The sequence below is a fragment of the Desarmillaria tabescens genome (assembly GCF_030435595.1).
Source record: "Desarmillaria tabescens strain CCBAS 213 chromosome Unknown EV420scaffold_52, whole genome shotgun sequence".
NCBI classification, from domain to species: domain Eukaryota; kingdom Fungi; phylum Basidiomycota; class Agaricomycetes; order Agaricales; family Physalacriaceae; genus Desarmillaria; species Desarmillaria tabescens.
The window spans coordinates 20,995-36,205 of NW_026848351.1; the positions used below are offsets into that span (position 1 = coordinate 20,995).

The 15,211-nt window shown below is 48.7% G+C and overlaps 3 protein-coding genes across 3 annotated transcripts; 1 reads left to right on the top strand and 2 right to left on the bottom strand.

Annotated features, from left to right (window-relative positions):
- Window positions 1-2,724: 2,724 nt before the first annotated feature.
- On the bottom strand, window positions 2,725-5,676 carry EV420DRAFT_1484488 (uncharacterized protein; the record flags this gene model as incomplete). Its single annotated transcript, XM_060470084.1, has 3 exons — window positions 2,725-2,743; window positions 2,799-3,393; window positions 3,450-5,676. 3 exons carry the CDS (start codon window positions 5,674-5,676, stop codon window positions 2,725-2,727), a joined length of 2,841 nt encoding a protein of 946 aa, XP_060325238.1.
- A 5,368-nt stretch (window positions 5,677-11,044) lies between these two features.
- Window positions 11,045-12,319, top strand: EV420DRAFT_1277296 (major facilitator superfamily domain-containing protein; the record flags this gene model as incomplete). The annotated part of the gene is made up of 7 exons (XM_060468021.1): window positions 11,045-11,261; window positions 11,315-11,352; window positions 11,409-11,424; window positions 11,485-11,660; window positions 11,717-11,800; window positions 11,852-11,978; window positions 12,033-12,319. 7 exons carry the CDS (start codon window positions 11,045-11,047, stop codon window positions 12,317-12,319), a joined length of 945 nt encoding a protein of 314 aa, XP_060325239.1.
- Window positions 12,320-12,461: 142 nt separating this feature from the next.
- On the bottom strand, window positions 12,462-12,922 carry EV420DRAFT_1484490 (glutaredoxin; the record flags this gene model as incomplete). The annotated part of the gene is made up of 4 exons (XM_060470085.1): window positions 12,462-12,541; window positions 12,592-12,677; window positions 12,729-12,844; window positions 12,899-12,922. The coding sequence occupies 4 exons, from the start codon at window positions 12,920-12,922 to the stop codon at window positions 12,462-12,464; spliced, it is 306 nt and encodes a 101-aa protein (XP_060325240.1).
- Between the last annotated feature and the right edge of the window lie 2,289 nt (window positions 12,923-15,211).

Consider the following 15,211-nt stretch of genomic DNA (forward strand, 5'->3'; position numbering starts at 1 on the left):
TGTGAATTCGACCGAGTCCTGCACGCTGCATTGTCAGTATCCGTATACATATTTTAGCATTCGTACGCACCGACTACGCGCGAGAGACGTGAAGAGGAGTTGCATAGCCAAAGTATACAACACCACCGTATGCCTCAAGCACGAACTATAGCAGGAAACAGCGAAGAGCTGAATGGTGTACTGACGTCTTGAATCCGGCATCAAAGAGATCATGTATGATGGTGAGAGGGAAGGATTGTTCGGATATTTCCGGCGCGTAACTTTTCGTATGTCTACAAGATATTTGCGTTTTTCCACCTTTTCTGTGACGCGAAACGGGGCGGGGAGTTAATCAATGTCTTTTCTGAGAACCATGGACGCCAACACCTTTCTACTCATCCATGCGTGGACCATTCCCTGGCCCGAATACCCCGCTGCAATTCACACTCTTCCTTCCGACTTGCCCAACACCTTTGAGGGAACGCTGCCAACCCAGCGGATATGCCTAAAATGCCTGATCACTCCTGTAAGTTTCTCAAAGTGGTTGTCGTCATCCACATCGGCCGAAGTAGTCACCCGACTCGACTTAGGATCTACGGGCCGGGAAGCCGGGATAAGATGTCCATTTGAAACTCAAAGTCAGCCCCGATTCTCCAATTTTGTGTGCTTCAGTTTTCCTGTAGTACCGACGCGTCTAATGGATTCCAGTATATCGGATTCGCCCGATGCACAGTTTGCGCCAGCACTTGAATCATTTCTCAATAACGCGACACAGGCGTTCCATTTACATGACCCTTGGATAACCCCATACCCTCGACCAGATCGGCCCCGGCGCGAAGGAGAGCTTACGCGGAGGATCATGCTGCCGTAGACAAAATACCCTTGAGAGGCGAGAAGTCTGAGAAGTCAGAATCCGAGTCGCCGGAGAGTGATGGTGATGAATGGGATGTGCCGAACGACTATATCTAATCTGGAGAGTGCAACCCCCAGTGATATCACTTTGCTATTGGGGACCCTATATTTTAAGTTGTTGTAGTATGTCTAGATCTTGACTTCCGCGAAACGTGCTTCGTACTGGTCGTTACCTCTAAATAAAGCGAGACCAAAATTAATGGATGCTTAGAGTAAGTTGGGACGAGAACGCAACGGACTTTTATATGAAGCAGGAGAATGATGATAGGATCAAAGCGGTGATGTCCAAATATGTCCTAGTATCAAACTTCTCTTCAGCTAAGTAACGATGTCCCTGACTGTGTTCTCAACAATAACCGTCATATCGGAGACTTTAGATATACGTTCGTTGAGTACCTGCGTATCCAAGCATACTGATCCCGAGGTTTGATGCTAATATAAAGTTGGTTTATACTTTTTAAGCGCTTAATTCAGTTGCGACAGCATGTCCGCATCATGATTAACGTTACAGCACAAAGTAAAAATATCACTCCGAGCATAGAGCATAGTTGCATCCACTCTCATCCGACTAGCACATGTCTCCAAAGAGCCTGCGATGGTGGCGCCGTCGGAATATGACGGGAACTGGCAGCCGTCACTTGCGCGTGTCGAGTCTCCCATTCGTGATAACCGTTTACCTTTTTAGCTCTTTGGCATTCAAGTGTATTGAGATGGTTAACACTTACCTCATCGAGGACCAACGTTTCGGATAGGACCCGGAAGATTTGAGAACACTCCAGGTTTCCAACAAACAGTTACTAAGACGAGCTTAGGCTGGACGGCGGTAATCGGGCTGTTTTTGGGGTTTTGATGCAAGGTAAGTGGTAAGTTCCATATGCTCGGTGGCGGCAATGCATAGTCAAGCCCGAACCAAATACTGGAAAGTTCATCAATGAGCCGGACGTAGAACTTGAGTCAACCTGTGCTGGACCAAGGGTCGACTAAAGACTGAATTGAAAAGACATGTGCTTAGCTTTCGCAGAGACCATTACAGGCGCTCGACCATTGCTGAGTAGTATCTGGATCCAACCTGGATGCGTGAAGTCTTAAAGTTAATGTGTCCTCCGATATTCAAGCCGAAAGCAACAACAAGTTACATACACTTCGTTTGATGCTGTCCAGATGGTCTGTTACCCTGACAAAGCCGTTCGAGGGTGCAAACATCCCCGTAACTAACGGCTACATAGTAAGCTGAGGATGTCGTCGGAGTTCAAGACGTGACGCACGCTTCATGCTTGATGCGAAAAAATGGGATAAATTTTACACCTAGTATGCTCGATTATTACATCCACGCAGTAGTCTAATCCCTGTTTTAAAATTCTTTACTGAATTAAAATCAAACAACGACGAGGAACAGAGTGAATAAAAAGCATGAAAGGATAACAGGGATGAAAACAGTTAGCTTTATATATGGGATGGCTGGGTGGGGAACGATGGTGAGTGCGTGTGGCGTTGGGTTTGCATTATATCAGAATGTCCGTCCAAAAAAGAAATGAGAGAATAAGGCACGACTACAGCGTACATACTAGTTAATAGCGAGTGTGAGTTATCTGACCAAGTGCGAACGTGAAGGAAAAGCGCCGGAGCCTTGCGCGATAAAAATTATTACACGTGAGGAGGTATATATTGAAAACAACTGTTAATGGACGATTTCGAGAGATGTGTTGTGAATCCGGAACTGGTAAGAAGGTGGTAGTTCGTTCAAGGGCAGATGGTGAGATGTCGTGGCTTCGTAGATCGGAAAATGAGCGTTTTATGTGTATAAGTAGTCGTAGCGAATCCAAAACTTATAACTCAAACAAAGAACTGTGTGCTAAAAATGACATTTATCAGTATCTCGGAGGTAGAATGTTAAGGAAAGAACATACTGGATCCGACTGGCGGCATGAACTTCCATCTCCTCCATCTTGTATGAATTGAGCTCCTCCTTGATCCGCTGCGCCAACGCAGGCGTGAGTCGGCTCCATGTGGCAGGCTCACTCCGTCGATCATAGACAGAAGCGGAAAAGGTATCGTACACTGACAGATTACTGGCAAAAGCTAACCGCTTGCTGGTAGGCGCTGTCGCAGACCGATGTGTCAAAGTGGGCGCTGCAGATGTCATGGTCGACAAAGCAGGCGCTGACGAGTTGAGGTTGGGATGGTTGAATATCGCGGATGCCTTTTCAGGTATAGGAGCATGGGGCTGGGGGGATGAGGACATCTCTCTAGGCGAGTCAAGACTCATTCGGCCGGACGACTCGAACGTCAAAGGTGGAAGTAGGGGAGCTGATGGCAATTGACCATGACCCGATGAGTGCGATGGATGTCTATGAAGACCATCAATATGATCGGGATCAGGCGAAGGTATCCGTGCCAGCGGTCCCAACTCCGTTTGCGGAGGTGAATTGTATGAGTTTGACCGTACCCGGTTCGGTAGCGCCTGTTCAGCGAGATACGCTTGCTGATCATAAGAGGCTGCATCTGTGTACGGGCCAAGAAAGTGAGCAGAATTATCTTGGGCAGCGAGTTCCACTCACATTTCAGTATACCTTTGGATGGCGTCCGTGCCCGTTCAACACTACGTCTCACATCGACAGCCCAAGGTTCGGGATCCTCCTGATACTCATACTCATCATCCATGCTCACCCGTTCGAGTCCTTGCCGTATTGTCACGTCCTCATCCTCTTCCGCCTCACCCCAATCATCGTCATCCTCCCATCCCTCTATATGATCACTAGGGCCAGCCTGACGACCATAATGGCCATCTTCACTGTCCTCTTCATCTTCCTCCACTAGAACCTTTGTACCATCTTCATTTACCCGCATCCCCGCACCCTTTACAGGTGATGATGAGCCCTGTCGCGTCGTCGTACCCTTCTCCCAGGCTGCTACACCGCTGCTCCCGTTCACCTTGACCGCGTTCGCGTTGGCATTGGCCGCAGCCTCAGCTTCTTGCTGGGCTTTAGCCTTGGCAGCCGCCTCCGCATTGCTTTTTAGCGTATGCTGCCGTGCTAGCTTGGCTGCCGGACTCAGCCCACTCATTTCTCCTGCAGCATTCCAATCACTACTGCTCCTGTCCAGCTCCGCAGTGACATGTGATACGCTTGCCTCACTCGCCTCTCCCTTCGCGCTACCTTTCTTGTCCTTTTTCTTCCCTTTCTTCTCTCCGTCCTTGTCCTTCTCTTTGTCTTTGAACAACGACGTGATGCCAGCTAACGAGTTCCGCCTCGCCAGTCTCCCCATTGATCCAAGCTTTCGGATCATTACACTCGCGCTACTGACAGTAGACGATAATGATATGTTGTCCGTACTCGCGTTTAACCGTGAATTGAATAGGGAAGCCGCTCGGCTCTTCTTCTTCGTCTGTACCGTCGAAGGAGCTCTCGTCGAAACATCGTCACCAGGACTGTCCGGACTGCGTGTACCACCTCCGGGTTTACTCACAGCAGCATCAATGAGAATAGGCGTCTTGGGTTTTAGTTTTGAGCTACTACCCCGGGATGAAGCCTGCGCCGACGCCTCTTCCTCCTCCTCCTCCTTCAAAGCTTGCGCAGCATTGAAAGAGAGCGCCCGTCGCAGTCGACCCTTGAGTCCCCCACTACGCAGCATGCTGGCGCTGGGTGTAGGGTCGAGCATGGTTGCCAAATCACTATCATCACGGGACATCCGCTTCTCGGACGCTGTAAACGTTCCCTGCGATAAAGGGGACGGTCGTGCGGGACGCGGCGTACTTGGTGACGCTGCTGACGACGTTGCAGCTGTGGGAGATGTAGCCGAATGGCTAGAACCAGGACGATTAGATGATGAAGCGGAAGATGAGGAAGATGTGCGATTGTGAGGTGGTCCGCGCTGAGGTCCGGACGCCGACGGCGATGTTGATGTTGAAGGCGAAGACCGTGCAGAGTTTGGAGCTGAAGCTGCCGAGGAGCCATTCCTGCTACGGACGCTCCCGTTCGCGGACGGCACGTTATGCCCGCTGTGACCACTCTGATTGCTGTTTGTCCGCTGGCGTGAACTGTGCGACGAATTGACGGAGGAACTTGATCCTGATGCATCTGGCCTAGCATATGGAGGATTCGGAACCCCACCGGACCGCCAGTCACTGGGCTCACTAGTTTGTGATTGTTGCCGACTTGGGCGTCGGTATGGATGGAAACCAGGGTATTGTCCATTCGGTTGCTGCTGCTGCTGTGGATGGTCGCCAGCGCCACCTCTGTGGTTCGAATGAGGCGGAGGGGTACCGCTAGGAAAGGGACTGTACACGTTGTTAATTTGATTTTGGGCAAAGTAATCGTTGGAGGAGGAAGGGGTGGGCCCGCTTCTTTGCGAAGACGACGAGTGGTGTTGTTGGGGCGGCGAAACGTGTGGGAAATTCTGCGGGGAGTGTTGAGCAATCAGCATATTGTGATACGCCCATTGTGCCGCGAGCTGTGCGTTGGCGGGGTCGAAGTAGGGGGTCTGCTGGGGTATCTGAGGATAGGGTGGTTGCTGTTGCTGATTTTGATAGAAAGCCGGATAAAATGGTTGGGCCGAGATAGACGGCGTCCAAGCGCCCTGTGGTTGCTGTTGGACGGGATACGGATAAGGCTGTGAGAGCTGCTGCGGCTGATGGTAGCCGCCCTGCTGTTGATTGTGCGAGGTGGACATCTGTGAAGGTGAATGGTCATTTGCAGGCGGTGAGCGCTGTTTCGAGTTGGAAGAAGGAACGTCCATTGTCGATTCTCTCAGAGGATACTGCCAATCTGAAGGTGCGAGAACGGCCATCGACTTTGACCGCAAGAAGCAGGTCCCGTTCTTCTGAAGAAATGAAAGAAATTCGGCGCAACGAGCACAATACAAGTGAGGAAGGAGACGAAGGAGGAGCAAACAGAACAAAGATAATCGTTTCGCGTGTCAGTGGGATTCAATGATGCGAATGGGAAACGTAACGCACCGCTTTTGAGTGTTAGTAGAGATCGAGCACGACGGCAGGATGGTCGTAGAGAACGTCGGCAACGGCGACGAGAGCCGCTGAAAATGTACACGAGTGCTGGTCGATGGCAACAACGACGACAGCGACGGTGCAAATCAGTTGCTGGGAGCCACAATCAATAATCACGGCCAAATAGTACTGCCACGTGCTCCCGCCGTCACAACGTCACGCTTTTCCCCGAACTTGTTTATTTTTCCGTATTTCCTCGAGTACTAGTTCCTCCGTCCAGTCTCGCCACCCAGTCTTGGCCGGCTTAACATAGTACGCGTATCCTGTTAGTATTACTGGGACTTGAGATTCTCTTTCTTTCTGGTCTTCCTCTTTGTCTCATTCGACTGGATTACCTCACTGTACGGTGGCTGCTAGTTCTGTTCTTGATCCGCTCAGGGAACGCCGTCTATTGAAGAAATCGTGCAAGGTCTTGTCGGTCTTCGGTACCTTGAAGCGGCCGTCCGTTCTCTCGTAACCATCCAAGATGACCGGTCTGTAGCCGGGATCTAATTGGTTGCCAGCCAGCTATCCCTCTTATCAGCGCTCTCTCACCTCAGGGGGCCACAAGGGGACCAACAGATCCCTACAAGAATCTTTATTCTACAAAGAAGAACGCGTCGAAATCACAAAGCGAGGTCGTACGCTGCGACTCGCTTCAATATCACCTGTTCTTCGAGAAGTCTGCTTCCATTATGTGCTTCCGAACGATGGCAATTTCTCACCATAACATGCGGCCTACTGGTACTGCCTCTCATGATTCTCCTATGATCAACTTAAAATCGGTGCGTCTCTTCAAGCTTCATTCCTCGTCACAATGGAGACGTTTCGACAACTCCGGTCTGACATGGGTTTCCTTTATCCACAAGTACTAACTGTTTTGGGCAGGGAACCCTAGAAACTCTCAAACCCCGATGCTGATGGCGCGTCATTTATGTTCAGACAACAGTTGTACGTCTGCCTGCTGTTGCTCTTTCGCCTTGCGCTACTGTGCTTTGCCGATGCTGCACAACAGATTCCGATGCCATTGCTAGATCTTCGCCGCACGTCTGGCCTGGAGATGCTTTTTCTTTGATGCGCAGTTAACATAGACAGGATGTCTTTCCTCTTATTACGATGTACATATGTCCTAGGCGTGCAAGGCAGGCTGTCATGCTGATGTTACCACTACGCTCTGATCCAGACGACAGCTGTAATCGGCCGTCGTAATCGGCTCTACGGCATCACCTTCTAAGACTAGAACTCGACGCTGAACCCGGCATTGGGAGCTTGAGGTGTTTCAGTGAGCATCAACATAGGAGCATTGCTTTTCATTCTTTCTACGCAGTATCTCCCAGAGATCATCGAGGTCGCAATGGCAACCCTACTATATTTGTTCTTATCCTAACACTTTATAGCAATGACTTAGCGGCCACAACTATCCTAAGTACATGTGCATGATAAGTACGCCGCGTCTTCATTAGAGAGACATCGGACCGGAACGCGTTCTTGGCGTAATTGACATTTGAGAGGGGCAGGAACCTGCAGGAACGGCTTGTATAATTCGGGAGCAGTAAATATTCCACATTTCTTCGGCAATATAATCAAATTGACGGAACAACAGAGTCCAGAGTCTCAGCCTCAAGTCTGGAAGGCACCGCGTCAGTACTTCGCGTTGAATGCCAGGTGAAAGGGTTTAACCAAGTTCCGCTACCTTGTGGAAGTGGACAGTACTCGCTGAAACATTGTGACCATCTAGTGCTGAAAGCTGAAACGAGATCGAGCTTAGGTCGAGGCACTACAACCGGGAAGGAAACTACAAAGGGGAACGTGACTTCTCAAGTCTATTAGTTTCCGCAACCCGTTACAAAATTGAAAGCAGCCTTCACGAGTACGCCGGAGCTTGACCGCTTCATTCTCTGTCAACGCTAAAGCCTCCGGGCTATTATTATCACTGCGATTGGATATCTGTCAATGAGCGCCAGTAGCAGACGCTGAATCGACATCTTCCTCCGGCCCGTAAGCGTGTCGCAGTCAGGTTTGCCCAAGCGCGGTCGGTCGAGGCACGCCCCTGTCAATAAAGTCAGTGAGCCCCATTTCTTCTGCCCCAACGTTCTGACTGCGTTGAATTTTTTTTTCTTTTTCGAACAATATCCCCGAGCCAAGAATGGCAATAGACTCGATGTCGTACGAGAGTCTCCTAAACCTCGCTTTCCATCTGTACGCGTCGGAGGCCTTCCTCCGATATGTGAGCGCATCCTGTTCCTATGAATATTGCTATTCAATTCATGATGCATCGCAACATTGTTTTTCCCCACGGGCGGTAACAGCGCCCAGTTCTTTGATCGCAACGCTTATCGCCTGTCAGCAAAGAAATCGCCGCTTTCAATAGACTTTGTAATAACTCCAGCAGGCCATCGGAGTCAACTGCAGGAGAGCAACCGGGTACGATCGTCCGCCTTCACGCCAAACTATCGAGGCTACATAGGCCCGCGTAGCATTGGCGGTGGGTAAGAATGTTATCCATCGTACCCCTTTTGTCGTGTTCCTCAAGTTATTCAATCCTCCATACAATGGAGTGTGCGTTGACAGAGAGGGGAATTCGAAATGCTAGAGCGGCAAGTGCGGATGCTGGATAATGCTTCGCGCCATCTTATTCTGCAACCATGGAGATAAGAGACTTCAGCAAGGAAGTCATCTGAAAGGCTTCTGTGAATGACATGTGCGAGCCCGAGGCCTGTGTGCGCGGAAACCATGAGGGGGTCCGTAACAAGTTTTGTTGCGAGGGACACAAACATGCAGCCCGGGGATGATCACGACTATTAAACGTACGAACGGTATGAATACATATCCTTTTGTACCAGATGACAGCACCGCACAATGTCCTATATTCCGGAGATACAAGAAGTTGACAAGCACTAGAGGTTCTGTAGATATACGACCCTCTCTCCATTGCTAGTTGACTCGTGATAGCGTTTAGGGAGGTTGTAGAGTCATATCGTCTATTAGAAGATGTGATAAAACGCGAGAGAGACAGCAGAGGTGCAGAAATTGTATGACATCGGGTAGAAGTGTCGAAAGGCATCAGCGACACCGTCGCGGGCATGTATATGGGGATACAGGAAGGTTTTAGCGTTGATGATTTTGTCGCTAGCTCTTGGTGCCGTCCTCGTAGGAGACGATCCAATGTGGCTTGAGCGCTGGTGATGTTTTCTCTGGTTGCGGACGTAGTACTTCTCGATGTCTAGAATATTGTCATTACCCTTCGGAAGCTCTGAGCAGCTAGCCGTAATGAAATATCATGACAATGCTTGAGGTAAAGACCTGGAAATGGCGGCACATGATGGGTTCGGGCATTATGCAAACTGGAAAAAATTCCAATGTTACTGTACAGAACATGAGCAAGGTAAAATACAACATAGAAAAAAATCTGCACTTACATAAACTGGCCTTTACCGGGTTGGTGTAGGTTGGCATTTTCCTACCTTGTTAACTAGTGCTTCACCAAAGCCTGAGGTCAGCGCTACTTGACATACCTTGCGCAGAGTCTACGTCGCGGAATAGAGACTTGGGATGCCGATTGGTGGTGTGTAAGCGTCGCGCTCTGCTATCGATGTGAATACAGTACCGGGTCCTTGACCTTAGCAAGTAGTATGAATGAGAAGATGTGATAAAAAGTCTTAAGAGGGTAATAGTATACCCCCTCGTCATGAGAAAGCTCAAGGTAAAGACTGCATACGAATGGCCAATCAAAAGAGGACCGTCCAATTCCTTCCGGCAGTTGCTGTGCCGCGGTATCATGCCGCGGCGGAGTCACTCGTCTGCATCCCGCATGCAGTTACTCTGTCAGTTGCAACTACGCTCTTCTATATCATGCTATTTCTCCCGTTTATGAATACGAGATCATAACAGCTACAGTTGCTATCATTTCACAGTCCGCAGGAATGCATCAAAGAATCCGACTCTCCGCGTCCGAGCCATCAATGAACGTGAACTTTGAACCGCGTGGTCTCATCGACAACGTTTCTTTGGCGACACTACCGTGAGTCCTTTCGCTGCTCAAAGGACCTATATAATAACCCATCGAAGCAAGATGCAAGTCCTTGAGAGATGCCTTCAAGTCATGAATCTGCGGAAATCCAATCGGAGCGCCGGTCCGAATCTCGTTCGATAACCTCGCAACCTCGTACTCCAGAGCAGGAAAATGTAGCTGTCCAACCCAGCGATCCTTTTCCCAAAGTCAATGACATGTCCCTCGTTCAAGTGACCGTTCTATTGTCAAGGTCTCCAGAACATCTCACTGTAGTCTATCAGAATGCTCATTCAACCCGATTCTAGTCTTGGTCTGGCGCTGTTTCTCTTTGCTATCGGTGCGTCTTTCAGAATTTCAGAAATCTGCGCGACTTGACTCTTATTCTGACGTAGATGAAACCATCGTGGCGACTTCGGTTTCTACCATCGGTTCTGAACTCGAGATCAAAGGCTCGCTGTCATGGATAACAACATCTTACCTGCTCACGACGACTGTTATTCAGCCCATCTCTGGAAGGATTGCTGTAAGGGCTATAAATTTTTTGTGTGGTCCACGTTATAATTGAGTGACGGCTATTAGGACGCTGTTGGCGTCAAACCGCTCGTCTTTTTGGAAGTCTGGGTATTTATCATTGGTAATATCATCGCAGGAACAAGTCGCGGACTATCACAGATGATTGCCGGACGTTTGATCAGTGGTATCGGTGGTGCTGGACTGGTTAGTCTAGTTAGTATCATCGTTTCTCGTGAGTACATCTTTGTAGAGTCTCTTTTTTTTTGTTTTACTGATGCATCTTGGGTAGAATTAACAAACGAAAAGCAACGAGGAGCATACATGAATATTTTCAACGTAGTCTTCATCCTGTCTGATTCGCTTGGGCCAATTGCTGGTGGAGCGCTTGCAAAAGCTGGTCAGTGGCGCTGGATGTGAGTTTATCTGTTCAACATTAGATCTGTGAACTTAACAGCTCTTGTAGATTCCTATTCACCGCGCCTTTTGGACCTGTTAGTCAGTCTGGTTCCCGCGTTGCAATTTTGTCACCCGCGCTGATTTGATGAATGTTAGTTACCATCTTCTTGTGGGCAACGCTCCGTATACCACCACCGCCATCACGAATCCGGACATTCCGAGAAGCTCTCGCCAAGATCGACTTGATCGGGATGTTCCTCATTGTGGTGTCCCTCAGCTGTCTGGTTGTCGCACTCAACGTGGGAGGCCAAGACCTACCTTGGAACTCTTCTGTGGTGATAGGATGTTTCGCAGGCGCAGGGGCGAGCTTTCTTGCATTCATCACAGTAGAGACGAAAGCAGAGATGCCTATTGTACCGGTTGAGCTGTTTTCGACATGGAAATGGAGGAATGTGAGCATTATGACCGGTACGGATTTCTTTATCTCTGTGAGGGTTGGGTATCTGACTGCAGTGCCGTAGTTGTGCGAACATTTTCGTTCTTCCATCTGTTTGCACTGGTTAGTTGCGTCCACATAATTCATTCTCTTCAATAGTCTGACAGGTTAGCGTTTAGGCATTCTATCTTCCTGGTTAGTCTCTCAAGTGTCAAGTCTCTAAGACCCTAGTGCCAACCAGTTCGTTCGTCGCAGTGTTTCTTCAAGTGATTGGGATGTCTTCGGTAGTTTCGTCTGCACTGATCATTCCGTTCTTGATCATGGCATCAATCTCCAGTACCGCTACGAGCTGGCTTGCACCTAGATGGGGTGGCGGGTACGCACTGAAAGCTTTGTTCATCATACCTCTGGCAATCTTGGCTGGTGGTATGGTAAGTCGTATTCCGCTCGTACTGGCAAAGCGGGTGGGACTAACATAATTTGATAGGGACTTATGTCGACCTTGAACGAAGGCAGTAGCATCGGACGCATTGTAGGTTATTCGTTGATTTGTGGCGCAGGCTTTGGTTCCGTATGTTTTCCTACTTTTGTGACGCACTGACAATGCTGAACGTACTTGTAGGGAACACAGATGACAATGGTTATTGCGCAGATCGGTCTACCTGACGATTATCTGTCAACTGTGACCGCCTTGGTTGGTACCGCACCTACCCTGGGTGGTGTTCTCGGTGTAGCAATCCTTGGCAATGGTATGTATCTTTCTCATCCGCGTCTCTCTCTCTCAGCCTTTCAATTTTCGACAGTGATCAACAATGCTTTTCGTGATATGCTCGTCAGGTCACCGTATCTCTCAGTGATAACAAGTTTGAACCCAAACTCTGTTGTTGATACGCTTTCGCGACTTCCTGAGAGCGGGCCAGAGCGACAGACCGTTATTGATGCATATGTGGGCGCATGGCAACGGGGGTGTTGGGTTCTCGTCGGGGTTGCAGGGCTGGAGGTGGTTCTGTGCTTGGGTCTCAAAGCTGTCGTGTTTGATGAAAGGAGGGAAGGAAAACCCGAGGCGGAGAAAAGTCCTGTGGCGGTATAAAGGAATGTTAACCGACTTTGTTCCGTGTATGCGTCGCCTTTAGCATAGAGATAACACTGTACATAGATTCCTGCGCAAGTTACGATTTACTTCTACGGGATTCCTGCTTCGCAGTCTGGTCCGTTATCAAAGCTTACTTCCCTTATGCTGCAATCAATCCAGCAAGCTTTCCTGAACTCTGCAGCGCCATCGTGTCATCACACCCACCGATGTGCTCTTGGTCTAGAAAATATGTTAGATAAGTTAACTGGACGCATCACCGCGAGACTTACTAATGAATACATTGGGTACGGTGCCTTGACCCGTCTTTTGACGGAGATACTCCTGTATGTCACTTCCGTCATCACGTTCATCAAGCCTGCGGAATACGGAGATGAGAAATTGTCGTTAGTTTGAACAACAGACACACTCGATGATGCCAATGTCCGCATCGGGGTATTTGTCCTTAAACATCGTCTTCGCACGCCGGCAGTAAGGACAGTAGGATTTCGAGAAGACAGCTATCTTGTGCGAGCTGATAGTCTCCTAAACAACACTCTATAAGATTCCCCTGTGAGTAACGGGCGAAACACGGCGTACTTCGACAAAGTTCTTGACAGACATAGTGGGTGGGAAAGAGTTGAAATGGCGGGAAAAAACTGAGAGACGGGAGAGCATCGATGCTGGCTTTTAAGATGAGTCCGATGGTGTCATCTGATATGATGATTTCGGATTCCGATACGGACCACATAGACGCTTTGACGTTGCGGTGGGTAAATTGCCTCACCTCAGGCTATAAAAGCCTTAATTTCAGCTTCGAACGCCACTGATCAACTGATAGATTGGATCTTGATCAGGGATGCAGTCGATACTTTCGTAATTCACGCACCAATTGGAATCCAGCATTTGGTCTCTGGGAAGGGTAATGCAACACCTTATGGTGGAGAGAGAGAGGTGATCCACGACCGCTTCTCAGCGTTAACTACTTCATGTGAACGTGCCACACGCTTCGATAGCAATCTCCTGTATGATCGGGTATCACAGTTGGAGTGCGAATCGAAGTAGAAGGGTCGCCTGATTGTCCGTATGTCCCTTGCTAGGGAAAAAAAAAAGACATCCTGAAGAAGGCCTGTGGTTGGTATGGATACGGCAGGAGAAGTTTGAAGAATGACGATACTGTGAGATGGCCAGATCTCTTTCAAGATGATTAACGAGGCGGCTCATCGAAGCTGACATGCACCTGAGTCGCGTTCGGGACTGGAGCTGAGGATACTCCTTTCATGACCCACTGAAGACGCGATCCGGCGTTGCTTCTTCAAGAGGTCATTGGACGGCAGTAGAGTGAGATTCAGGCGCTAACGAATAAGACGTAGTCGTTTATCCGATTTCCCGAGGCGGCCTTTATCATTGTAGTTGTAAATACAGATGATACAGCCATGGGGCCGGAGCCGTTCCCAGGACTGAATAGCTCTTGAGATTGTTAGGCATAAGAAGGGCATTCCGACTGGCAACTACGAGAATTGCAATAGAAAACATGCTGATATTGCCCTTCTAAAGACGACACGAGGATAGGTGTGTGAAGGCGAATAGAGGAAGAATCTATTCGAGAAGTGCAATATGGTCGAGGTACTCTGTATCCCGCCTGCTTAACTGGTAAAGAAATCAGATAGAGAATCATTGGAGCTGAAGAGACTCACGAACCTGGATGCAGCATTTCCCAAGCGAACTTTATCCAATCGCACTGCAATGCCTAACATTATGGGGGATAAGATGGAACGAAAAAGTCCCGAGAAGCGAGAAATCTTGGAAGGAACGTCTTACGATATGACTTGCTTGTATTGTGGCGGCGGCCCCAGCCTGGCGGTGTATTAGTTGTTATTCGAGCGGGTGAGAGACCAGCCAAATGCTTAGTACAAGTACATCTGCGGCTTCTTCGCTCCTTTTATTAGCGTGTCCCCGCTGACACTGACATTACCAGAGTCTTATATGTTGTCTAGGGTCTTATTTGTAACACGATTCAGTGAGTCGTAAATGGGTTTCTCCTTCAAAACAGCAGCGCCAAACACGTCTTCGAGAAGGGGATGCATCTCATTTGCAATTAGCCCCCACAGATCGATATATCGATTGCTGAAGAGCGCTTGTGATATGAAGGAAGGAAATGATACCGTGGCATTGAGAGACAAGGTGGTATTGGTATTGGTACCGGCACAAGGTCCCAATAAGGAACGGTTGGCAGGCGATCGATCAATCGCCCAGCCACTTGTCCGAGCTGGTGACTACCTTCCGGCAGTAGGTAGGTGTAGTAATTTCTGAACTTGGACAGATAAGTAGCGACCAAAGTTGCCTACCTTCACTTTGCGCTAAGAAGCGTCTAATGAGGGATCAGGGTGCGTGAACGGTGACGCCCTTCACATCATGATCCTAATTTTTTGCTTGGCTCTTTTTAGTATCTTGTTACTCAGTGAAGGGATATATCCTTGTAGCATCGTAGTATAACACATATCAAACATAAAATATTTAATCGACATATAAATAAGTCAATTCCCCCAACATCAGCAAAATAATTTAGACTTTGGTTGACGAATCATTCACAAGAGCTGACTCTGGCTCCGACTCTTCCATTTGCTGAGTCGTTGTGGTATCAGTCGACTTTCGCAGACCGTCAATTTGACGCCTAAGAACAACAATCATCACGTACATTAAATTCGGCAAACACTGGATGTGAAGATTGGGCCTCGTGAATCGACATTGACGGATCCAGCTTTTCTCGAAGGTAATCTCTAGAATTGAGTCTGATGGATGATGATATTGTAAGCTTCACTCGAATTACGAAAGAAGGTCAGGCTTACATGGCTAAAAACGAGTTCAAGTACGCTTGAAGAGATAGGAATCAGTTGAATGAAGATGAAACTG